The sequence below is a fragment of the Rhineura floridana genome, chromosome 10, assembly GCF_030035675.1.
Source record: "Rhineura floridana isolate rRhiFlo1 chromosome 10, rRhiFlo1.hap2, whole genome shotgun sequence".
Classification (NCBI taxonomy): Eukaryota; Metazoa; Chordata; class Lepidosauria; order Squamata; family Rhineuridae; genus Rhineura; species Rhineura floridana.
The window spans coordinates 2936427-2963751 of record NC_084489.1 but is presented as its reverse complement, the minus strand read 5'-3'; the positions used below and the strand labels follow the sequence as shown (position 1 = coordinate 2963751).

At 41.4% G+C, this 27325-nt stretch overlaps 1 protein-coding gene across 1 annotated transcript in view; it reads left to right on the top strand.

Moving 5' to 3' along the window:
• The window catches only part of CNTNAP2 (contactin associated protein 2), a 1241930-nt gene that overhangs the window by 1099831 nt on the left and 114774 nt on the right, over nucleotides 1–27325 (top strand). The window contains exons 16-17 of the mRNA XM_061587450.1: nucleotides 18497–18667; nucleotides 22017–22235. Of these exons, the coding sequence (XP_061443434.1) occupies nucleotides 18497–18667; nucleotides 22017–22235 (390 nt within the window). The remainder of the gene's footprint in view (nucleotides 1–18496; nucleotides 18668–22016; nucleotides 22236–27325) is intronic.

The following is a 27325-nucleotide window of genomic DNA, read 5'->3' as shown; positions in this document are numbered from 1 at the left end:
CCAGCCTTGACATTAAACAGCCTGATTAGCTTCAACACCTTTTATTAAATACTAAATCAGTGTTAAGCTTTATGGTATCATGTGCTGCCCAAGACAGTCATTTGGTTGGTCAATTTCAGTGCAGCCATAAAACTCTGAGTAATGGGAGTGGAGCTTGTGGCAATCCTTGCTAGTTGTATTGGGTAATACAGTAAATTAAAATTCCCAAAGATGCAATTCAATTTAAATTTAATAAGAGTTAATCTATTCCTATGCTAAATAACAATTGATTATTTATACCACACATTCATGGAGGGCTAAGTAGGAAGCTGCATCCATGGGGTGGAGGAAGCATCAGAAATAGTTGCATGTGCCAGCTAATGTTTTGAAAAACAGAGTGAGGATGCAATTTTTAGCCCCATTCCCTTATGTAATTACAAGAAGCAAAATCATCTACTTAATATGTTTCTTCCAGTTGAATGTGTTTCCATTTTGTAGAGAACATGCAGTGTGCATAACATGAAAATAGTTGCCATAGAAAAACTATGATGGCTCTTGGAAAAGAAAAGGAGTATAAGAAGTAGTACTAGCAGTAATCTCCCTAGAAAATCAGAGTAGCTAATGGTAGTGTTTTGTGTATTCCTCAATTCCACACAAGCAAATAAATACCATGGAGTATGTTACTGGGAGCAGAGTTCAGCATCTTGGGAATTTCAGTTTTCATTAAAAAACCAACAACATTTTCTAGCCCATTTGGGTGCTCAGATAGGGCATAATCCAACCAAAGTGAAGAATATTTTCGATCCACTGAGCCCAATGGAAGATTAAACAATTGCTTAAATCTCTCACATTGAACTCAATGGAAGCAAAATAGTCTTCTTTTGTTTGAGATAGTGTCTATTAACTTTAAAGTATGTGGGCAATGCCTGGTGAAATTTCCAAAGTGAACGGGAGTTTGAAAGAATTTGCACTATTGACTGGGACAAACTATGCAAGTGGTTCCCCAGAACATGAACTCCTCCCTTACAAAATCATTGCCCTATTTCAAGTCAGTCCAACAGCCCATCTAGTGTGCTTCCTGCTTGAAACTGGATTTGGTTTTCACCTTTGCTGCTAGCCAGTCAGGAGACAGAGCTTTGGTGTCATTTATAACTCCCCTCCCTCTCTCCATGGATAGAGGGAAAGAAGCAAATTAAGCAGACCAAGGAAATATATGCGCAGTCACCATGCCAAGCTGTTACAGGGAATAAGAAGCCTGTGTGTGCCTTTTATCTCCCCATCTGTCCATGTTTATTTAAGGAGTGCTACCATGGAAGTTATCATGTCCCTTGACTGATGGGAAGCATGCACAATTCCCTGGACTGCCTTGGTGTAGTGCCTATACACATTGCACCAGGCAAGCACCAATGGGAGACTGAGGAAAAAGAAGAGTCTATTATGCCCTTTGGGAATTCCTCTTTGGGGCGGAGAGGGGGAAGGATCATTCTTCTTTTTTTTACTCCTGTGCCCATTTGTGGTCCTTGTGAAGAATGTCCTTCCTTCCTTCCTTCCTTCCTTCCTTCCTTCCTTCCTTCCTTCCTTCCTTCCTTTCTCTTTTACTTTGCTTATGGGGCAAACATATACTATTTTGAAATCCACTGTCTTCTAATAAAATTAAAATGGACAGTTGAAATGGGAATATCATACTGTCATCGATTTCCTCCATCTTTTTACTTCATCCATTACAGGTTGAACTCCCATCTGCTTCCCTTCCTTTTATTGTTATTGTGTGGTGTGACATCCATAGCTCTGGAAATGATGCCATCATTGAAAAAGACTCTAGTGTGTCAAGAGGATAAAAAGTGAGATGATGCCAATTTGCTGACTATAATGTTTGCTATCTTGTTGCCCTATAACAATATAGCACACTATTCCTCAAAGGGGAAGGCAGTCCTTTTCCTTCTTAACCATTCTAGGTATATGTTCTTCTTCATTTATCACTTGCACGTTTAGCTTGCACATTAAAAAATATTGATAGCATTTAAATCAGGAAAGGAGTAGCCATTCATGCAAAATGCATGGTAATAGCAAACAACATGGTACTGTTCGTATGCAAAAGGTTTCCAATGAAACCTATAAACATTTTTTAAAAAGATGTATCCTACAAGGAAATGTTGAAAGAACTGGGTATGTTTATTCTGGAAAAAGGAAGTTTAAGAGGCCTGAAGAGAGATGCTGCCAGGTTTTGAATATTTAAATGACTTTAGGGCATTTCCCCCCCCCTTCATTTCCTCTCCATCTGAGCAGTCCAACTGTCCTCAGGGTGGTAGTAGTAGTATGTAGATTGTCTGTAGTATTTATACTCTTTTACTTCATTATAATATTATATATTATTATAATATATTTAAAATAAACAGGCGAGTTACTAAAGAGGGACAAATGTGTATACAAGCCCCCCCAAGCTTCAGATTTCCAGCTGTCACTTTTACTGAATATTTGGGTCATAGTCGATCTCTGAGCAAATAGATCAGAAGCCAGATGTGAGGCCCTCAGAGGATGGCTGGAGTTTTTCACTGGACTGCTGCAAATGTCTCTCACAGCTTCTGGCTCTTGGTGGCAAATGCAAGAGACACTGGACGAACAAAAGTGGCTATTATAACTTACTCTAAGTCCTAGATTATTCCAACAACTCTGAGGGCAGGTGCATGCATGTGCTGGATGAGGGAACAGAGTAGCTTCAAAGTTCTGTTGCCTCTCCTTGTTATTCTCACCTTTTGCACCTTGTTGAGACCCACCATTGCTAACCTTGCTCTTTGTAAGTCTTTGTGATATGTTTCTGGGCATTTGGGAGGGGGAGAAACACACCATAACATCTTTTTTTCTGAAATGGCCTGTGGTCAGGGGATGGAGGCCACGTTTTCTAAAATGGTACTGAAAGGCTTCAAATCTGCTAAAGATTCAAATCTCCTAAAGATTACCAGGCCTCAGTACCAGAATCTAACATGGAGATGGTTGCTTCACAGATGGCTACCCTACATTCTAAACCAATTACAAAATGGGGTGAAGGTTTTAAAACTTTAGAAGAAAAGATTTCATTCCTTAATGGCCAGTTGAGGATATGACAAAGACTGCTGGGGAGGGCCTAGACTTGGGTGTGCAGCACTCAGGTGTTTTAAAGCTTCTAGTAAAGAGTTAAAGATACCTCCAGACCCACCTGGATAATCAGAAGGAGGAATCTTCACATCTGCAGATTTCTGATAGACTGGTGGAAAGCTATTGTCTCTGAGGTGGATCTTGCATGAACGGATATTGAGTGGGCCCGTAGGAGCCTGGGCCCCAAGTAAAAGAAAAACGCTCCTCCAAGAGATGTTATAACTGTGTTTCTTAATTATGAAAAAACGGAGACACTTATGAAGGGACTGCGAGCTAAGGTTCTGATTTAATCTTATGGGAGCTCTGTCATGTTTCTTCAAGTTCTCAGTTCAGAAATACTGAGACACTGCAAATCTTCATACCAGCTACTGATCTTTTGAGAGAAGCAGGGATTCATTACAGATGGGGCTTCCCTTTTGCTCTGCTTCTAGAAGTTGATGGAACACTACAGAGGGCAGGGTGTAGGTCTACTATGTTGATGTTTCATTTTTCATACATAGGCACTGACTATACCCTATCTGGGAACTGGGTCTCATTACAACGTTTACTTAATGTTGTTATATTTATTTATTTATTTATTGTAAAAGGTTTGCAAGTGTAATATAACCTGTTGGGAGCATATGTCTGGTGGCTAAATGCAAAGATTATGGTGGATCCTTTCGTGAATGCATGCTTGCTTGTTCCCTGCTCATTTGAGCCCACTGTTGACCAATGTGTCCCCATGGGGCCTTTCCAGACAATTTCAACAATTGATACAAGTTAAGGGCCTAGAGATTGTTCTAGAGGATCCAAGCCAAAAGGACCTTTCACCTTAATGACATGTCTTACTGCAGCAGAGGCAACCAATTCTTTCAGAGCAGGCATATTATTAGATGTCAGCTGCATTTCCTCTGTGCTATTCAAAGGAGTAGGTGACCCAAAAACACCTTGTACACATAAGCCCATCTGTACTTGGAAAATCTGACATGTTAAGAAGCCTGAGTATAATATATTCAAGACCTGGCTACAAAAACTGATCCAATAAATTACACTGGTATTCTGATGTGGTGCATGACCACGCCACAAAAATATTTAAGGCCATGCCTTCTAGTTGGATGAAGAAACAAAAGTCTCACTACCAACACTCCAGGAAAACCTTTTATTTCCAAATCATAATGACATAACCAATCAGACCCTTCTAGATAAATACAAAATCCAAATCCCAGAACATGTTCATGCTTCCCTCCTCCAACTACCTCCCAGAACCGTAATCTGTCAGCAAGAGAAAGTTGTAAGAAAAAGCAGATGAAATTAAGCAAGCTTTTGCACGCTACGATAAGGTAATCCTACTTCAAATTCAATTCTGTGATGCATTGTCATTCCATCACTTCCTTGTGGAATTGGCATCTCTGTAGGAATAAGATGGGAAAGCAGATATAATTAGCCATAAACTGCCAGATCTGTTTTGGGAACAAGCAATTTGATTTGATCAGAATATCACCAAACATCCCCTTTGGGGGTAGTTACTGAAACTGCTACTGGATTATCTATATATTCACCAATAGGCAAAAAAAAAACACTTGAGGTTTAAGAATGTACCAACAGCCAACTGATAGAGATAAAAAGCAAGGAAATTGGGCAGCTATAGTGAATGCACCAAGGGACCAGGAGACCTGACCTCCTCTCTGAAATATTGTACCGTCCTACAAATTTGTAAACATGCAAACACAATTTGGGTTGTTCTTTCACAGTCCAATCCACTTCCTGTGTAGCTGGGAAGAATTTGGTAACGTGCCTCTGAGCATTTAGTGAGTGGTGGCAACACCTACAATCAGCCGAAATAACAGAAACACCTGTGCTGTGCTGATCTTGTTTTAGCAGGGAGGAAGCAACAATGTTAAGATAGTTGATATAGTTGATTCACTATAGCTGCCCAATTTCCCTGCTTTTTAAAGTTTGATAGAAATATGGAGATGCCCTATTCCCCTCACAGAGCTATAATCCCCAGAAGAGGGGCTAACTGTTAAACTACTCCACCCACTGGAGCTCTGTCAGGGGAACAGGAATCTCTTAACAACTCTCAGCACCCTTCACAAACTACACTTCCCAGGATTCTTTGGGGGAAGCCATGACTGTCTAAAGTGAAATAAAGGTCTAGTGTAGGTGTGGTCCCCTGATTAGCCAAACCAAACACCTGTGAGTCAGGCTTTTCGAACACTGACAGTTGGTTCTTACTGAGCATGCCGGTGATTATCATTGACTTCAATGTTAGATTTCATGAATTAATTAAAAATCAGCCATGCATTTTTTAAACTTTTAAACTGCAAAAGATGAAGGTCAGAGTATGGGACAAGGTCAGTATTAGGATTACAGGTACTCTGTGAACATGGCTGATTTTTAATGAATTTCAACAGATTATGAGAACTCTGACAGAAAAAAATCCAAAAGGGGTGTTTTTTCTCTCTGTTTTTACCCTTTGAACTCTTGATTCTCTCTGACTGTATCACCTTGAAAATTGAGAGGGTTGTTAAGCAAGCATTTCTGAGTTCAGGACTATAAGTTTTATAAAGTTTTTTTTTTTAATGAGCTTATGGGAAGCAGCAGAATGGCATGGGGGGAAATATTTTAAATTTAACATTGCGGAATGTGAAAAATCCATGCTGGCTATAGTATATAGCCACTCTTATGGCTGTATCATTTTATCTGATATGGTCCCTTTAGGGTTCATTTTCTTTTTTGATACTAATTCCTTGAACATAACCACATCTCCTTCCCTCCATTTATATCTAACTTGCCCTATCTGATCTTCTCTTTTTCTTTTGTTATTTTCTTCTGACACATCAATTGCAAAACAGGAACTATTTCTGTCCTCCAAATTTCTTGTTTCACCCATTCAGGATACAGGAATTCAGGTCTGTACAAAAATTCAGGTGTTCTCATTGCCCTGCCTGTCAGTAGTTGAAAAGTAGTATAACTGCTTCCTACAGTTCTCAACACTCTCATTGAGCTCATAAGGATATACTGTATTTATCCCATTGATCTCCATTATCAGTTAATTGTTTTGTTAATGCATGTTATATTGATTTATTAGCGAACTATCTAATCCCCATGCTCTGAGCCTATAAGGAATATGGGATCACTGTTTAATTCCTAATAGCACCATTAAGAATTTCATTATATAACCAATAGAAGATAGTCCATTATCACTGCTAGTAGTCAAAGACACTTAAACAGTTTCCCACAATTCTTTTAACTATCTAATCCCCATGCTCTGAGCCTATAAGGAATATGGGATCACTGTTTAATTCCTAATAGCACCATTAAGAATTTCATTATATAACCAATAGAAGATAGTCCATTATCACTGCTAGTAGTCAAAGACACTTAAACAGTTTTCCACAATTCTTTTGTTGTAGTGAAAGCTGTACAGTGTTTTGTAATGGCTGAAGGTATTCACACAAATGAAAAGAAATGGATGATCTTTGTCCTGATACTATCCATGTGCCTGTCCCTGTTACATTGATACAATTGCCCTGGGTCCCCAAAATATATTGTGCCAAAACACATTGTTCACACAAAGATAAGATTGTTGCATCTCTTCCTTCTTGAGACAGCTGTAGCACTGCGGGTAGCATGGGATTTGTATCCTTGGCCAAATCACTGGCAGGCAGCACCCCAAGGGTACCCAGACAGGCATCAGGACAAGCATCCAGTTCCACTTCATTCTAATTGATCATATACAAAAAAAAAATTGCATTAGCAAAAAACCCAGCACAGATAGGGAACCATATGAATTATGTCATACAGATATCCAGGACCAAGGAAATACCAAGGTTCTCTTGGTCTATTTCCCCATTTGGTGCCCACATGGGATGCACTACCCACACCTCTCCTTGAGCTTTCCAGGGCCAGTCACTTCCTGGATCACAGGCACTTTTAGCTTTTCACAGATTAGCTGCACCACCCACTAGCCAGCTGGCAGTGCAATGACCTCTGAACTGGTATTATGTAATAGCACCTTTATTTTCCCTTGGAAATCAGCATCCACCCCCCCCCCAACACCTGTATTCCTAAGGACTAGGCCAGATCTTGGCACAATTCGCCCATAGGTTCCATAGGTATCACCACCCTTTCTGCCATTGTGTGATCAGCTCCTGCACTATCAGGTGTTGCCCAGGGAGAAAGCACTCCATATGGCTGGATCTTCCATATTTGCAGGTGCTCATTAAATATAGATGCTGTTATGACACATGTCTATGGGGCCTGAGTGTGTGTGAATCTACCACGGACGTGTCCCATTAAACACACTTCCTTGAGAGGAGGGGGATCTTTTGCTAGGGATAAAACAAGCACTGTGCCCTGAAGTGTGCCTAAATAGCATGTGTGTATATAACCCCCAAAATGGAGGTCCAAACCAGACTAAAGCAAAGCTTTCATTTACTGAGAGAAAAGAGGAGAATAGCATTACAAAATTACTGGGTGTGTGGCAGCATTAATCCTTAATACCCTAACGCATTCATAACTATAAAGAGATCAAAGGTCCCTATTGCTATAAGGAATGACAGGTAGCAGAGATTACCTATCCTAGGCCCAGGATTGGGCAATGGAATACAGCTGAAGTGATGTGAAGGAGCTCTGGACAAAAAGCAGGAAGGAATCTCTTTGTCTCAAGGTTTGCACCAAGACACAGACTCTCTTACCATTCTGTGGCCTGCAATCCTGTGCTGCTTTCCTTGAGAGTGTAGTTACACATGTTGGAACTCAGATCTCCATCGCTGCCCGCCCCCAGGTCTCCTGCCCCACTAAATACACTTTCTCTCTTACAAATCAACATGAAAAGGAGGGGTCTGGGTTTGAGGTGATCTCATGGTGTGTGTGTGTGTCTTGCTGACACTTAGAAAAATTCAGACTACTTTCTAATGCTTCCTTTGAACAATGGGATTGTTCTGCGGGCATGAGGGAAGCCTTCCAAGGAAGAAGATAACATTTATTTCAGTTTCTCTTTGTTATTTTAGTTGCCAACAGAATGGCCTTGCTGCTATCCCCTTTCACAGTACTTCAGGAATGCACAACGAGCCAGAAAACGGGGTGCACGGTGGGAAATATAGTCCAGAATGCTCCAGGGCCTTGCCACCCTTTTGACTCCACATGAACCAAAGTGGGGGTTAGCCAAACATTCATAACAACTCCCCCCATTGAAAAACATTTGAATATACTTATGCAGATGTTTCTCACATCTGATGCCACTGTGTTCTGCACTGGACCTTATGCTTCCTTCCATCTGATGTAACTGTTCCATTTGGGACATTATCCATCCATCTCACCATGGCAATCATAATGATAACAGCCAATGTGAAATATCAGAACCGTCACAATGGGATGGGTTATAGATGAGAGAATTCCCATGGCATTTTCACTGCAGGTGAGCAGAGGTCTCACAATTCGTGTGCCTATATTTCTAATCTTATCTGCAATATTGCTGATATTGTAGTGTTTATGCTTTATCTGCAATGTGGCTTGTTCTCCCATTTGCTTAACTATTTCTAAAAGTTTCTGAAATCTAGGGTGAGAAAGATCAGAGAGCCTCTATGACAATGCAACAGCTTCAACATTTCATACGATGTTATTATCACATCTTAAAACAAATAGCTGAAACATTGCAAAAGCCTCAGCTAGGAAAAGTGATCATGCCATTCACTCCTATTGACAAGCACATGCTGACACACATATTGACAAGCTCATATTGACAAGATTATAATGACAACTGGTTGTCATATAGAAACATTCTTTACTCACATAGACCAATGCAAAACCATTCCTTAAGACTTAGTTAAGAAACTCAAAGAACATCACTTTTCTTGGGGTTTGAAAAGCAAAATCCCATTCTATAACACTTAGATTATGTAATGAAAGATAGCAATGGTTAAATAATCAAATCCTTAAAGCACAATATTCAATCACATTCAGTAATACAATGAATATCTACCAATTGAGAATAAAACAATTTTTGTGATCTTGAAACGTACTGCAGGGTGGCTTGTCAAGAGTTCATCCTCAGCAGACCAGATGGTTATGTTCAGTGGAAGCTGAACTGAACTGTCTGTGGTTTGTTGATGCTAGCCAGAAAAACTTGAATAATGAGAAGAATAATCTACCCCTTCCCCCCGAGTAACTGTGGTATAAAGGTTGCAAGCTTGTGCCATATCATTGCCTTGGGACATCTTGCCAAAAAGAAATACTGGTGTCCACTGCAGATGATGACAAAAGTAGACTTGTCACCTTTTGTAGTTGGGAAAGAATGAAGCAGACCTCTCCACTGCTATTGTAGCAACACAGGAAAACGGCATGCAGTTCCATATCTGGGTCCTGGTTCTGGAGCAATTCATGTTAACCAAAGCTTTGATACTGGTTTTGTGCCAGTGATCTGTTAGGATCCAGTCAAAACGCATTTAATAAAAATTATCTGTGGTAAACACAAAAAAGAAAAACTAAAAAGAAAACATTTATTTGAAAAAAGTGCTTCCTTAGAAAAACATAAAAATAAAATATTTACAGCAGGAAAGAAAACATAAAAATAAAACATCTTCATGGCCATAGGTGAGACTTTTGGAGAGGGGTGGAACAATTAAAACCTAAAATTGGATCAACCACTGGCTGCTTTGCACTTGGGCCCATTATCTATGAAAAATACAATTAAAAGATTTCAGACAGACAGACACACAAACAAATACAACATTCTAAACTTTTTGAGATTCTGTAGCCTCGTGCCATGTGCAGAGTGTTGCACATGAAAAGTAGTCATGGAATTATCTGATTATGGTGCCAGTGCCTGACTTAATTGCCCTCAGAAACTGGTCCCCATGGACATCAAAGTCCATAGATACTGGGTGCTCTAAGTTAGAATTTGGCTATGAGATGCTTCACAGATCATTGCATTCTGAAGTGGGACAAAGGAAGAAGAGGGGTGTTACTTTTTCAAGCTTGCTCTGCAGTACAGTGCGGCCTTCAGTGTTTCAGTCACAGTGAAGATAGCACTTTCTTTCCACAAATTGAAAGCAGAATTTCTCACAGTGCTTTTAGACTGTGCTTTTGAATGTCCCTTGACTAGCAAAGAAGGAAGGGGGGTGAATCTGCCTTATATTATACAGCCAGCATGGATTTTTCACATTCTGCAATGTTAAATTGAAAATAACCCCTATGCCATTCTGATGCTTCCCATAAGCTCATTTCAAAACAAAACCTTACAAAACATATAGTCCTGAACTCAGAAATGCTTGCTTAACAACCCTCCCAATGTGACACACAAGGTGATACACAAAAAAGTCAGAGAGAAGCAAAAGTTCAAAGTGTAAAAAGAGAGAGAGAGAAACCAGGGCCCTTTTGGACTTTTTTCTCTCAGAGTTCTCATTTATTTATTTATTAAACTTATATACCGGCCGACTAGCAATAGCTCACAACCTGTTGAAATTCATTAAAAATCAACCATGTTCACAGAGTACCTATAATCCTATTACTGACCTTGCCCCATACTCTGACCTTCATCTTCTGCAGTTTAAAAGTTTAAAAAATGCCTGGCTGATTTTTAATTAATTTAAGAAAATTTGGCTGGAACCCTATGACAACATCGAGCTTGCTCAGAATTCTACAAGCCAGACTCGCAGCTGCTTGGATTGCCTAATCGGGGCCACACCCACACCAGACTTAGATTTCACTTGAGACAGTCATGGCTTCCCTCAGATAATGCTGTGAAGTGTAGTTTGTGAAGCATACTAAGAGGAGACTCCTATTCCACTGACAGCGTTCCAGTGGCCAGACTGGTTTAACAGTCAGCCACTCTGATTGAAGGTCTGTGAGGGGAACAGGGCATCTCCTAGCAACTCTGAGCGCCCTTCACTAATTACACTTCCCAGGATTCTTTGAGAGAAGCCATGACTGTCCAAAGTGAAATAAAGGCCTGGTGTGGATGCGGCCAGGGACAGCTTTTGTTTAAATTTGGGTGGGAGGCTACATGTGCCTGCTGTAAAATCAAAAGGTGGGGGAAAGGCTGAAAAGCAATGATACTGTTCACAATGTTTTCCTTTTGGAAAGGAAAGTGGCTTCCCTTCTGCCCAGTGCCCACCCACCCAATCTCCTGCCCTCCCCCTCCCCTCCCCTCCCTGCCCCTCCCCCAGGTCAGTGTTGGACTATGACCTGGGAGACCAGGGTTCGAATCCCCACACAGCCATAAAGTTCACTGGGTGACCTTGGGCCAGTCACTACCTCGCAGCCTCAGAGGAAGGCAATGGTAAAACGACCTCTAAATACCATGTACCATGAAAACCTTATTCATAGGGTCAACATAAGTCAGGATCGACTTGAAGACAGTCCATTTCGATTTTCAAACATGATTGCACAGAAATAAATCCCATTGAATTCAAAAAGTATGCAACTGATCAAACCCACCCTTCCTTCTCCTCCCTCCTATCTCCTCTCTCTTGCCCCTTCCCTCCCCCTTCCTTTGCCCCTCCCTCCCCCTCCCCATTCCCTTCCAATCCCCTCATTCCCCTTCCCCCTCCTCCCCCTCCCCTTCCTCCTCCCCATGGTCAGTTTTACCTATCTTAAGCATGATTGCATGGAATTAAATACCATTGAACTCTATAAGCATGCAAATAATCAAACCTGCCCTCTCCTCCCTTTGCCCCCCTCCAATACATCCTTCCCCTCCCCCCTCCTCCCCCATGGTCAGTTATTCCTATCCTAACCATGATTGCATAGGAGTAAATCCCATTGAACTCAATAAGCATGCAAATGATCAGACCTGCTTTACCTCTCCTTCCCCTCTCCTCTCCCTTCCTCCTCCCCTTCCCTCTTCCTTCTTCCTCCCCCCCTGCCCACTTCAGCCCTCTCCCCTGGTCACTTTCACATATCCTAAGCATGATTGCACAGGAGTAAATCACACTGAATTCAATAAACATGCAAATGATCAAACCTGTCCTTCTCCTCGTCTCTCCCTCCTGCCTGCTCCCATCCCAGTCCTCCCCTCTGCATTTCCTCCCCTCCCCCCTTCCCTCCCCATCCCCTGTGGTCAGTTTCATCTATCATAAGTAAGATTGCAGGGGAGTCAATCCCACTGAACTCAATAAGCATGCAAACATTTTATTGGTCAATGTCATATGATAGTGAAGACAGCCTTTTGTGTTTCAAATTGGAGGTTATGTTTCTATTCCTATTTTGGGTGCATTAACAGTTGAATCTGAAACTGCAGTTTGATGTAAAATCAGGCTGATTAATGTTGCTACTCCAGGTGTTTGAAAAAAGAGGATGCATGTTTTCACCCTGCTTTGCTTAAACCACTTTATTTAAGGCAAGGTAGGCACGGTCAATTAAAAACATAGACACACCTAGAATTTTGCTAAAATATATTTCATCTCCCACTGTTTTATCTTGTGCAAATTGAGACACTCCTGGAGACTATTCTGCAGAAGTCAGTGCCATTATTCCACAATTATGTTTGGAGTATTTTAGTGCAAATTTTGGAAAGTGTTGCTGTACTTCACATATTCACAGAAGTAGAAACAAAATAAAATGATTTCCTATAGGAAACCTAACTAAAATTGCAAAGTAAATCAGACATATTTAAAGTGACCATCTGAACTATATCAAGTGTCTTAATAAAGTTGCTTCCTACCTGCTAAAACAAGATAGCACAGCACATGTTTTCTTTCTATTATTTGGGCTTATTGCAAGTGTTTGATGACTTTACACTCTCCTTTTCTCAATACCTTAATCAATTAATTTGCCCCAAGACATTGTGTGCATGTCTTGCACTACAAGTGCAAATAGTAATTAACCACTACAAATAGTAACTGACTTATTCTTTTAACTGTTTTTCTAAGTATCTCAAGCCTGTATACATCCTGTATGCCTCAATCTTAAAACTACCCCTTTCCAATGGGAACTGGGGTTCCTTCAACATACCACCCTTTGTTAAAGGTGATGTCACTATGCTTTTACCTGCAATAGGGAAGCTTAAAACACTTCCATGAACACCTCTGCAATCCCTTCTCCCATCCTCACATCCTCTCTCCACTAACCACTTACTTAGACCAACTAGGCAAACCTCTTCCTTGTATTAACAAACGGGGATGGTGGAGGAAGCTTGCTTATTGCACTATTTAGGCTGTGCCCAATTTACCTGAAGAAAAAATAAAGAAGGGGGTTGAAACAGCAGCTCCTTACTGTATGTTGGTAGCCATAGACATTCTTTCATAACAGACAGAAGTGGCAATCCTTGAAGGATACCATATTACATCTTGGGCAATGAAGTCCTGAATCTGGAATGCATGCACACAACTAAAACTGGAGGGAGAAAGCATGTCAGGTGATTTGTCCTTCCACTCCTTGGTTACATGAACTTGTACCTTCAGTGGGGCACAAAGAAAATATTTAGTATTGCAGGCATCTTTGTCGGTGTCTCTATTTAAAGTTTTACCTTCATGTCTTTGTCTGTCCACTACCTGGATGCACTTTCCCTGTTTCTTACCACAGGTCATCCAAAGTCTGCAACCATTGGGCTTTATTGGCTTACCCACATCTTCACATTTCTTAGACTTGTGTTTATTTACAGTATCCTTTGCTGCTTTTGTGCCCAATTCTTTTTTGTGTAATGCATTTGAATCTGAGACAGAAATTCCTTTCCCTAATTTTGGACTTAATTCTGATATGTGTGGGATCTTCCTCTTCTGGATTTTTCTTGCTGAAGATGCAAAACAAAGCAGTGGCACCAGCATATAAAATTCGAAATACAATTGTGCTTCCATTTCTACTGTGGCAGGGAGTTTCACTGGTGAACACCCTGTTTGCAGAGCAATTGCTCTGGGTTCCCTGTTATTCAGCCTGTCAGGGACTGCATACAATAAGGCATTTGCATTTGTGCCAGAATTTGCACACACAAAGGGTGACAATGAAGAAAGCAGCTCCCTGTTGGAATCAGGGCTTTGCAACTTGTCCATTTGCATGCAGATGGCATCAGATACCAGCTGCTGTTTTGGAAGCCAAATTGTATTAACGTTCAAAGTAAATTCAAATTCCAGATAGACTCTTCCTGAGGCTAGAAGCCCTATACTTTGAGTTTTGTTTTGATCTAAAAGCTGTTTGCCAGCAAGAGATTGTTCATTAGGAAAATAATGCTCAATAGCAAGGGACTGTGGCTTAGGAAACCCAAGGGAAATATTTAAATCAGTATTTCTTTCCATGGAAGTGAGCCCATCTTGTGTGTTTTCAAGCAAATCTGAAGCATTTAAACAGGGCCTGCGCTTTCAGGAGATGTTTTTGTATGTTCCTCTTTAAGGACATAAATAGGACTTTGTAGAAAGACTGGAGCCTTCCCAGTTTCTAGGAGGAGAATTTCAACTTCTTTGGTTAAAGAAACATTTTCCTTTCGTACCAAAGAGGGTTTTACACTGTAATTCATGACACACTGTTTTAGGAGAGAATTGCCTCCCCCCATGGCTACAGATTTTGCACTAAAGACCCCTGGTTTTTGCAGGCTGGATTTTTCTGAAAAAAACAAGCCTGGTTTTCTGGCCACTGTTCCCAGTTCCCAAATGGTGGCCTCCACATTCATTCTGCCCCATAAAGCTGGCGCTAACTTAGACACAGTTGCGGATGGACATCTGGTTTGGCTTGCCTCTGCTCTTCTGAGAGAAGCTTTTAGTGGCAGTAGGAGCGATGGAGGTGGAAACAGAAAAGGAGGTGGAGGGGACCATATCAGGAGCCTGTACCTTCAACCTCCTGTGTAAGGCCTCCACCAAAACTTCAATGGGTTGCTTGTGAAATTGATCCATATCTTCTCCCAAATTTCTAAGTGCATTCCAAATGTGATTACAGATGGGATCCCCAAAATCCACCAGTTCCCTCCGTTGTTGGGACTCAGTAGGGCCATTACTTTGATGGGAGGGAGAAAAGTTACTGCAATTATACAGAGGAGGAAAGCTTAATGGGTTTACATTCCATTAACAAGAACAAATAATTGCTACACTTCTGTGTTTGAGCCTCCACAGAAAGACTCAAATGCACACATCTCACAAGTTATATATAGCAGAGACAGCCAAAGCAGATTGCCCATCTTTGTCTGAAGGAATGACTTTATTTCCTGATTTGTCAGAATCATAGAACAGTAGAATTGGAAGGGGCCTATAAGGCCATCGAGTCCAACCCCTTGCTCAATGTAGGAATTCAACTTAAAGCATATCCAACAGGTGGCTATCCAGCTGCCTCTTGAATGTCTCCAGTGTTGGAGACTCCACCACCTCCCTAGGTCATTGGTTCCATTGTCATACAGCTCTAACACTTAGAAAGTTTTTTCTGATGTTCAGTCAACAACTGGTTTCCTGTAACTTGAGCCCATTCTTCTGTGTCCTGCACTCTGGGATGATCAAGAAAAGATCCTGGCCCTCCTCTGTGTGACAACCTTTCAAGTACTTGAAAGTATGATATCTCCCCTCAGTTTTCTCTACTGAAGGCTAAACATGCCCAGTTCTTTCAGTCTCTCCTCATAAGGTTTTGTTTCCAGTCCACTGATCATCTGTGTTGCCCTCCTCTAAACCTTGTCCAGTTTGTCTGCATTCTTCTTAAAGTGTGGAGCCCAGATCTGGACACAGTACTCAAGATCATTGTTCTGAGTTTATTAAAATCAGCTTCCCTGAAGTCCAGGTTATACATATGGCTACTCTCAGCTTTTGCTTCCTTTAAAATCAAGAACTTAAGTATGACATGGTCACTTCCCCCAGAGTTCTGTGCTACTTGTCTATAGTCTGTGGCCTGGCCTTCCTTCCACTTCCTGCATTTGTCCTTTTTTAGAAACTCCCACCCATCTTGGACTCCTTTTCTCATTAGGGTCACTTGCCATGGAACCTTACTTATGGTGAATAATATCAGATGCTGTGAGTTTTATAAGGGACAGTCTACCAGTCACTGATGTCCAAACTGGCTTCATTTACAATGTGAGCCTATATTCCTGACTGCATCCATTCACTTTCTTCCTGTTTCTTCTTATTCTTTTGCTTCTGTCTATCATTACTGGTCTCCTTACAATGGTCTAGGTACTCTTTATCTGTCAGTTCCTCTGGGGGGGTCCACATTTAAGGTGGTCAGAAGAGTTTTTGCCACCTTCAGGGTCATGGCTGCAATATCTGCTAGCAGGGCTATTGACAGGTGTGTGTGTAGGGGATATATTTGTACAAGCACCTCCACACTGCTAAACAGCTGCTGCAGCCCCACTTACTCATGAATTGCACGAGGCAAGCAAGCTGATCCAGCAGAGCAGCAACAGCAGATATCCCTTGCCTTGAGTCCAGCAGCCAAGAGAACGAGCAGAGGAAGAGGGCCCCTCTCAACCCTGCCATCTCAGCTGCCAGCCCACCACTCCAGAGAATGTGAGAGTGGACCAGGTCTCAGTCTCTGGGAGAGGGGCCCTTCTGAGCTCCTCCTGCAAGTGACTGACCTTGCAGTATACTTGCCTCGCATTAGGCTTTAATCCTATACTCACTATTCTGGGAGTAAATTTTTGAATAGGCATGGGAAGATTGTAGTGTTAATCTCTCTCTCTCTCTCTCTCTCTCTCTCCTCCCAGTCCTTTTAGAAAAAGCAATTAGGCAGGGCTTAGTTAGATGTTATTGCTGTTATTTGGCAGGAATGACCAACTGGTTTTCACAGTAAACTATTATATTGTTATGAGTTTGGGAGTTGAAATGGATAATTTCTATGAGTCCTCTTCCAGCCTCTGATTTGGAATCCTGTGCCTTGGGGTGAGAAACTCGCTCTGCTGGTCAAATGAGTTTATTAGCTTAACAAAGTGGACAGGGGGCTTAATGGGTCTATCAGGTGCCCATCAATGATGACTGGGCCAGGGAGATCCTTTTGTCATTGAAACTCTTCAGGAGAGCCCCCCCCCCCTCCGGGAGCCTAGGAGAGGCTTGTGTAGTGAGTTGCGTCTGAGAAAGGCTGGGAACTGGAGGCAGGCAGAAAGACTGTCTCTCTGCACCATGGCTTTAGGATGCCTCCTGTAACCCTGATGGAAAAGCTGGATATTGAACTGCTGGTGCCTTGAACTCCTCCATCCTAAGCTCAGGTTGGATGTGTATAAATAAATAAATAAACCATATTTTATAAAGACACCGCAGTCTCCGCTGACCTTCTTCCCTGGGTGAGCGCAGGGACCCCTGGAAATTTTTTCCTGCTGCTGCTGCTTATTGTTGTCACTTATCAGGGTTAAAAAACTGGTTGGGGAGTGGTATTTTGCTGTAAAATATCAGGATTGTGGAATGTTGCAATTAAAGCAATATGTGTGTGAGCTGCTTTCCTGGCTTTGTGTATGTTTATTTTTCTCTGCATGGTCTGTGAATGTGACATGATATATTTGTACCTTACTCTTCCTCCTAGGTGCTCCCCCTTTTACTTTTACCCTGTGAGGTAGATTAGGCTAAGAGTTGATTCAGTCACCAAAGTTATGAAACGGCACATATACGTAAGAGTATTTTTTTGCTGATTCTTGTTGTCATTTATCAGGGATGGCAAACTTTTCTTTAATTTTAACTTTTTTAAATTTACCTTTTTTTTCTGTAACATGTCAGGAGGACTGTTATGTTATTCAAACCCCAAGGAACTGTCCCAAGGAACTGACAACTAAGTGGCCTTTCTGAGTTTGAGTGTTTTAGTTTCTCTTTCACTTGCTGGCTGGCTTCTGTGGTATCTAGAAAATGCCTGTTGATATGAAGGAAAAGATCCAGTTTAAAATTTACAGCAGTGTCTATCCTCAGTGCGCTCTGCAACATCTTTTACATCGCTTAGCCTTTTGACTTCAGTATATACACTTTTTCTTTTTTTCCTGTACCCCTGCATACACCTATCTACTTAGGAAACAACTTCCTGAGTTTCACAAAATCAGCTCTGGCCCCCAAAGTTATATTTGTTAGTCTTCATGGTGTGACATGGCTCTTTCTTGTTTTTACAAAAGGATGGAATATTGGCTTTTGGGGATTCCACTAGCTCTTCCTGTGCTTGATTTAGGCTTGGCTTGGCAGAGAGAAGCTCCCAATGGCAACCAGAAAATGTCTACCCCTTTCCATGAAAAATGCAAGCAGAAGTAATACATATAACTATATAGCATTCATGAGGAACATGGAATCATGTGCATCTGTGTACTGCACCAATCTAGCAGTATAAAAAGAAAGCTATGAACAGGCTTTTTAAAACAAATGTAGAATTATTCCTTTTGCTGAATATGGAGAGTGCTGTAGCCTATATGGCATTTAAAACCTTCATTTCTTAGCTCCATCCTTTTATTTCTTCTACTTACAAGTAACACATAGCTCAAAAAGAACACATGGGGGAAATACATGGTTTCTGGTTTCTTATGTCTCCGCAGAGAACTACTGGAATGCAGCATCATTCATTACTCCATCTTCGTATCTCCACTTCTCCACCTTCCAGGGGGAAACTAGTGCTGACATTTCTTTCTACTTCAAAACATCAGCCCCTGAAGGAGTATTTCTTGAGAATCTGGGGAATACAGATTTCATCAAACTTGAGCTAAAATGTAAGTATATTCCCAGTAATACTAAGGATGTTAGGCAAATGTAAGGTGTTGAGCATCCTGCTTTCAGCACATTCTGTAAAACTAACTAGTTGGTGATGCAAAAGAAACAGGGGCTCTGTCTTCCTCTTCTGTTTGGTTCCAAAATGAGTTTTGCCTTTAATGTAATTTTAATGGCTATAATCCAACATGAAATTAGGCATGCTGAAGTGTAGCTAATGAATATTGGCAGATTCCTTTGATTTTTTAAATTACATTTATATCCCACCTTTCCTTGAAGAGGCTTTTCAAATCCACACACAGCCATGAAGCACACTGGATGTGAGCCAGTCACTTCAGCCTAACCTACCTCACAGGGTTATTTTAAGGATGAAATGGAAACAGAGATGACCATTTACACCATCTTAAGCTTTCTGGAGGAAAGGTGGGGATATAAAGGTAATAAGTTACACACACACCCAAACACACACACATTTTCACCATCTCTTCTTCAATAACAATCATATTTGCGATGGATTAGACTGCAATCCCAACCCCACTTACCTGTGAGTAAGTCTTATTGAAATCAAAAGAACTTACTTCTAAGTAAACTAAATGCAGCCAAACAGAGCAATCCAAACCCCCCATCTCTCTCTCTCTCTCTCTCTCTCTCTCTCTCTGTGTGTGAGTCCCTCCAGTAGGGATGGGTGAGAAATTTGTTGCAGTTCGCATTTCAAGCCAAATCTATCAAATTCACACTTTCCAGAACAATATGAGAACCAAAACACAGCTGTCCTTCAAAATTCACACTTATTCGAGGTTTCCCCTACCTCACTGGCCTAAACTACTGCTTGGAAAATACTGTTCATGAGAATACAGAAGTTGGCCATCTCTGATCAATGTTTCTTATGGTGAAGGATGCGAATAGAATGGATATTTTGGGGAAAGATTTTTTAATTGCCCAGCCCAGTAAGCAGTCCAGACTTATAGATGTAGTAGGTGGATAGAATAAATATTTCTGTGTCTTTCTATATCAGTAAATGATACGAAAACACATTTTCCTGAATGTCAGTGTGATATGTATATAAAATACTGGCATATATAATATCTCTTTTTAGTTTCATGGAAAGGTTAAAGAGAGGTTGTCCTAGTTCAGAGCAAATACTATTCATAATACTTTCTTGAGGCAATGAGAAGTTTGCTATAAGAGAAAATCAATAGTAAAGGGTTGATAGCACCTCTGGTATTTATAAAAGCAGGTTTACAATTCTCAGGCTTGGAAAATAATAACACAAGCAGTAATATTTCCTAAACAATGGGATTTAAGTTTTATATGATCAGATTTGATAGGCCCCTGGAATGCGTTTGATCATGCCTCTAGAATATTGTAATAATCCACATGTTTTGCTCTGGGTATCCTTTTCTCTTGTATATTGTTCTTGAGTCCCTCACTGCATATTCATATACTGTTTGTGAAAATCCACATATCCATTAGATACTAAAAATATGACAAAGTGTGATTGCTTGCTTTCTAGTGCCCACAGAGGGGTGAAATGGGGCCTGGCTAAAGGTGAGCAGGGTACCTGGAACCAGACACGATGTTTGATGTGAATCAGAAAAGCAATTTTTAATTAATCTTCACAGTCACTGAACAATCCAATATAGCAAGGTTGCTGAGGCTATAGTCCTTTAGCTGAGAGCAAGCTGTGTTGAAAATGGGATGTTTCTGAATGCTCAGTTGTAACGGATTCTACCATCACATTTTAACAAGCTAGCATTTTGCAATTTATATGATGTGGGTCCAGTAGCTGCTATGTTATGGGCCCCTTTACAGCAACTGAAGAAGCTATGAACTTGAAATCGATATCTATAAGATGTAAATTTTAATTTGGATTTTTTTTCTTTTGATTTCTGAACTCTGAATATGCAGTGCTATCTTGTTTTTTGGTGGTTGTTTTTTTTTTTTTGCCGCTACATGTCTATACCCTTACTTTGGAAAAAAGAAATCTGAAGCTCCCCCATCCTTTTCGCAATATTTCATGGTGCCTCTCTCTCTCTCTCTCTCTCTCTCTATATATATATAATACACACATACACACTTCAAATCCTTCAGAAACTTGAGTTCCATATGAACCATAATACTAAAAAAGTAGCCATGAAAATCCTCCTTCATTGGATTGTTGTTAAGTGCCTTCAAGTCAATTTTGACTTATGGCGACCCTATGAATCAGCAACCTCCAGTAGCATCTGTCACGAACCATCCTGTTCAGATCTTGTATGTTCAGGTCTGTGGCTTCCTTTATGGAATCAATCCATCTCCTGTTTGGCCTTCCTCTTTTTCTACTCCCTTCTGTTTTTCCCAGCATTATGGTCTTTTCTAGTGAATCAGGTCTTCTCATCATGTGTCCAAAGTATGATAACCTCAGTTTCATCATTTTAGCTTCTAGTGATAGTTCTGGTTTCATTTGTTCTAGAGTAAAACTAATACAAGAAAAATTAAGAAACAGTGGTAAGGAGATTTTAATGTATTTCATTTGTATTATCAACTGCCTTAGGAGCCCAGTTCTATAGGAGCTCAGTGGGAAGGCAGCATCAAGGGAAGGGAGTTTATTTCTTTACTCCCCACCACAAACAGAATATCACTCTTCCCAGGAGGCTAGGAGCCTTAGAAAAAAGTCCTTATTGGGCCCAATGGGGTTTCCTTTTCTAAGGCTGTTAGCAATGCAAGAAGGCTGATTTCAGTTCCAATTGTGGTGGGGGAACAAAGAGAAAAGCCTCCCCTTCCATTAAGATCTGTGCTCCCCCCTCACTTGTAATTATTTAAGAAAAAATATATATGCTAGTATAAGCAAACATCTAACTTGACCTTTAAAACTATTTTGTTTCTACAAATCTTGTTCATATATTACCCATCAAATTTGATCATATAAAGCATAAGGTTACCTCTTCCCCATTACTTTGGTTTCTGTCTTGGAAGTAACATTATGAAAATATGAACACTAGCTTTGGAAGTTAATATTTTAAAAATATATAGCAGGAGTGGGGGAGCTTTGGCCCTCCAGATGTTGCTGAACTACAACTCCCATAATCTCTGGCTTAGGCCATGCTTGCTAGCACTGCTTGGAACTGTACTGCAGCAACATCTGGAGGGCCAAAGCTCCCCACTCCTGATGTGTAAGGTCACCTCATGGTCTTAAAATATATTTTCTTCATTCTAATTGAGAATTAAACTTCTATTGCAAATTATAAAGTTAAGAGTACATTGTAAATCACATATATTTTCCAAGCTTTTCACACTGGACTCAGCTATACCCATGCAAACTAGGATTTCTCAAACATTTTTCTTTAAAGAACAACATAATTTTCTCAACAGCTGCAACAGATGTATCCTTTTCATTTGATGTTGGAAATGGCCCAGTGGAGATCATTGTGAGGTCACTTGGTCCACTCAATGATGATCAGTGGCATCGGGTCATTGCTGAACGGAATGTCAAGGAGGCCAGCCTGCAGGTGGACCAGCTGCCAAAGGAAATCCGGAAGGCACCCACAGAAGGCCACACCCGATTAGAACTGTATAGCCAGCTATATGTTGGTAAGTAGAAGTTATATGTTGATAAGCTGTAGGAACAGTGGGACAGCAATTCTCTTTGGCTGTATTTTAAATTTTTATTTAAACTGCTTCTGTGGCACTGTTCAGTTGGCTTCAAACTTGGCAAGCTGGTAAAAGTAGCAGCATGTGTGTGACTTCCTGAGGATGGGCATGGGCAGCAAGTAGTGCTGATGGGTCACTTCAAATGGGGAACACAAAGATTGTCATCCTTTGGAGCCATTACTTTAGGGGTGGAACAAGGAGTAAGATCAATTACTGCTTTTAAGCAGAGGTGTCTATCATCCATATAGTAATTTCTTTGTTTAGTGAGTTTTTAATTTGCCCTTCACCAAATGATCCCAGGAGAGGAGTGTCAGACCCCTACTCAGGGTCTGGTCTCCTAATGGATCTCCCACACTGGCCCCAGCACAGGTCTCTCATGATCCCACTACTAGGGGCCACCACCTGAGACTGTGCCTTAGTCTCCTCCACAGATTGCTAGGTAGCGTCTGGGTGCACTTACAGGCCACAACCCCCCTGTGTCTTTCTGCCTTTAAAGAGGTTTGCTTTGGATAACTGCTGCTGTTACGCTATCCCTTTGCCACTGCCACTATTGATACTGTTCCCAGCTTTGGTATCTGCTCTGCCCACCCTTCTCATCTGTAATATCCCAGTGAAGGATCAAGCATGTTGTTAAACCAAAACTATTTATTTATTAACACAAGGAATAAACAAGATTACATTAAGTTCAGTTAACATGTGTGTGGTTACATACAATAGTTTTCTCTTTATATCTTAGTCCAAATACCTGCCTCACTACCCGCCTAAACACAAATCCACTCCTCCAAAACCCAGAACCAACAACAACCATCATTCTCACATTTATACCTTCAATCACCCAGATGCTCAGCCAATCACAACTCAGCATTCCTCAACATTCCAACATATGTACTCCCCCTCTCACTCACTCTACTTACCACATTTACGCTAAGAAACCAACACTTACCATAATTACTGTACAACATTTACACAGGCATCACATCCCCCCCCCCGCTTTAACAAAAGCATAATATTTTTCTTCTGCCCAAGAATAATATGATGCATTACAACATTCATATCACTCAAGAGGCGAGCGTCCCTCCAGTCCAACTTTCTGGTCAGGTGACTGAAGTCTCTGGAACATGTCTGGAAAGTCCATCTGCAATCACCTTGTCCGTTCCTTTAATATGTACAAAGTCCACTAGATATTCCTGCAGCATCTACGGCCATCCCTGAAGCATGGTGTTACTGTTCTTCATGGAGTCCAGCCACATCAGCACACGGTGGTCGGTGACCACAGTAAATCTTCTTCCCCACACGTAGGGACGCAGTTTACTAAGGGCCCACACAACAGCCAAGTATTCCTTTTTGGGTACCAACACAAACCAACACAAACCAGGGACTAATTGATTCACGTATCACATCCAGCTCTAACATTTCCTTCACTTCCTTCCTGATCTCTTCAAGCACTCTTCCATTCACACGATAGGGGGTAAAACTTATTGGAGGGTGATTGCCAGTGTCTATAGAGTGTTTCACAACACTAGTTCCACCAGGTCTATTATCAAAGAGTTCCTCATGCTTACTCAAGACTGGAGCTTGGAAAAGTTACTTTTTTGAACTACAACACCCATCAGCCCAATCCAGTGGCCATGCTGGCTGGGGCTGATGGGAGTTGTAGTTTAAAAAAAGTAACTTTTCCAAGCTCTGCTCAAGACTCTCAGGATTTCCTCTTTGACCTGATCATCCATCTTCTGTGACCACTCCAGCTGATCTAAACTTCCCTCTGTGTTGCTCTTTTGCACCAAATCCGGCAAGTCATGGCCAGAGATGCTGGAGAAAGAGAGAGATGCTGGAGAGAGAGAGAAAGAGAGAGATGCTGGAGAAAGAGAGAGATGCTGGAGAGAGAGAGAGAAAGAGAGAGATGCTGGAGAAAGAGAGAGATGCTGGAGAAAGAGAAAGAGATGCTGGAGAAAGAGAGAAAGAGAGAGATGCTGGAGAAAGAGAGAAAGAGAGAGATGCTGGAGAAAGAGAGAGATGCTGGAGAGAGAGAAAGAGAGAGATGCTGGAGAAAGAGAGAGATGCTGGAGAAAGAGAGAGATGCTGGAGAAAGAGAGATGCTGGAGAAAGAGAGCAATGCTGGAGAGAGAGAGAGAGGCTGGAGAAAGAGAGATGCTGGAGAGAGAGAGAGAAAGAGAGAGAGGCTGGAGAGAGAAAGAGAGAGTTTGGCCCTAATCCTCAGTTTCTTACTATTTCCTCTGGATAATTCCACTGCTGGAAACGGACAGAATCATCATGTGATTGTCTTTTCTTGACAGGATGTGGGAGTGAGATTGAAATGACAACAAATAGGAATGTGTGCCATTGTTCCATTTTTCTGCACATTTCCCATCTCCCCAAAGCAGCCTTCCCCAACCTGGTGCCTTCCAGATATCTTTGGGCATACAGCTGCCACCAGCTAACATCTGGAGGGCACCAAGCTGGGGAAGTCTGCCCTAAATTGTCAGCTGCTTCAGGTCTATCAGATCTAAGCATATGGTCACCCTGTTGTGGGAAAGTTCCCATTAAACTGACTCGTGTTGTCTCATTAAGTCTCTAATGTGGCAATTTAAGCGAACAGACCTGATCTTGTTCTGGGTTTTGGACTTCCAGCAGGGGCTTAGACTAGAAGGACTAAAAGGCCACTTCTAGCTCTGTGATTCTATGCTACATGTAAGTGTGTGTGTGTGTGTTACACACAAACGCACAGGCACACACACAAGCATACTAAGAACATAAGAACATAAGAAGAGCCTGCTGGATCAGGCCAGTGGCCCATCTAGTCCAGCATCCTGTTCTCACAGTGGCCAACCAGGTGCCTGGGGGAAGCCCGCAAGCAGGACCCGAGTGCAAGAACACTCTCCCCTCCTGAGGCTTCCGGCAACTGGTTTTCAGAAGCATGCTGCCTCTGACTAGGGTGGCAGAGCACAGCCATCATGGCTAGTAGCCATTGATAGCCCTGTCCTCCATGAATCTGTCTAATCTTCTTTTAAAGCCATCCAAGCTGGTGGCCATTACTGCATCTTGTGGGAGCAAATTCCATAGTTTAACTATGCGCTGAGTAAAGAAGTACTTCCTTTTGTCTGTCCTGAATCTTCCAACATTCAGCTTCTTTGAATGTCCACGAGTTCTAGTATTTTGAGAGAGGGAGAAGAACTTTTCTCTATCCATTTTCTCAATGCCATGCATAATTTTATACACTTCTATCATGTCTCCTCTGACCCGCCTTTTCTCTAAACTAAAAAGCCCCAAATGCTGCAACCTTTCCTCGTAAGGGAGTCGCTCCATCCCCTTGATCATTCTGGTTGCCCTCTTCTGAACCTTTGCCAACTCTATAATATCCTTTTTGAGATGAGGCGATCAGAACTGTACACAGTATGCCAAATGCGGCCGCAACATAGATTTATACAACGGCATTATGATATCGGCTGTTTTATTTTCAATACCTTTCCTAATTATTGCTAGCATGGAATTTGCCTTTTTCACAGCTGCCGCACACTGGGTCGACATTTTCATCGTGCTGTCCACTACAACCCCGAGGTCTCTCTCCTGGTCGGTCACCGCCAGTTCAGACCCCATGAGCGTATATGTGAAATTAAGATTTTTTGCTCCAATATGCATAATTTTACACTTGTTTATATTGAATTGCATTTGCCATTTTTCTGCCCATTCACTCAGTTTGGAGAGGTCTTTTTGGAGCTCTTCGCAATCCCTTTTTGTTTTAACAACCCTGAACAATTTAGTGTCGTCAGCAAACTTGGCCACTTCACTGGTCACTCCTAATTCTAGGTCATTAATGAACAAGTTGAAAAGTACAGGTCCCAATACCGATCCTTGAGGGACTCCACTTTCTACAGCCCTCCATTGGGAGAACTGTCCGTTTATTCCTACTCTCTGCTTTATGCTTCTTAACCAATTCCTTATCCACAAGAGGACCTCTCCTCTTATTCCATGACTGCTAAGCTTCCTCAGAAGCCTTTGGTGAGGTACCTTGTCAAACGCTTTTTGAAAGTCTAAGTACACTATGTCCACTGGATCACCTCTATCTATATGCTTGTTGACACTCTCAAAGAATTCTAATAGGTTACTGAGACAGGACTTTCCCTTGCAGAAGCCATGCTGGCTCTGCTTCAGCAAGGCTTGTTCTTCTATGTGCTTAGTTAATCTAGCTTTAATAATACTTTCTACCAGTTTTCCAGGGACAGAAGTTAAGCTAACTGGCCTGTAATTTCCGGGATCCCCTCTGGATCCCTTTTTGAAGATTGGCGTTACATTTGCCACTTTCCAGTCCTCAGGCACGGAGGAGGACCCGAGGAACAAGTTACATATTTTAGTTAGCAGATCAGCAATTTCACATTTGAGTTCTTTGAGAACTCTCGGGTGGATGCCATCCGGGCCCGGTGATTTGTCAGTTTTTATATTGTCCATTAAGCCTAGAACTTCCTCTCTTGTTACCACTATTTGTCTCAGTTCCTCAGAATCCCTTCCTGCAAATGTTAGTTCAGGTTCAGGGATCTGCCCTATATCTTCCACTGTGAAGACAGATGCAAAGAATTCATTTAGCTTCTCTGCAATCTCCTGATCGTTCTTTAGTACACCTTGGACTCCCTTATCATCCAAGGGTCCAATCGCCTCCCTAGATGGTCTCCTGCTTTGAATGTATTTATAGAATTTTTTGTTGTTGGTTTTTATGTTCTTAGCAATGTGCTCCTCAAATTCTTTTTTAGCATCCCTTATTGTCTTCTTGCATTTCTTTTGCCAGAGTTTGTGTTCTTTTTTATTTTCTTCATTCGGACAAGACTTCCATTTTCTGAAGGAAGACTTTTTGCCTCTAAGAGCTTCCTTGACTTTGCTCGTTAACCATGCTGGCATCTTCTTGGCCCTGGCGGTACCTTTTCTGATCTGCGGTATGCACTCCAGTTGAGCTTCTAATATAGTGTTTTTAAACAACTTCCAAGCATTTTCGAGTGATGTGACCCTCTGGACTTTGTTTTTCAGCTTTCTTTTTACCAATC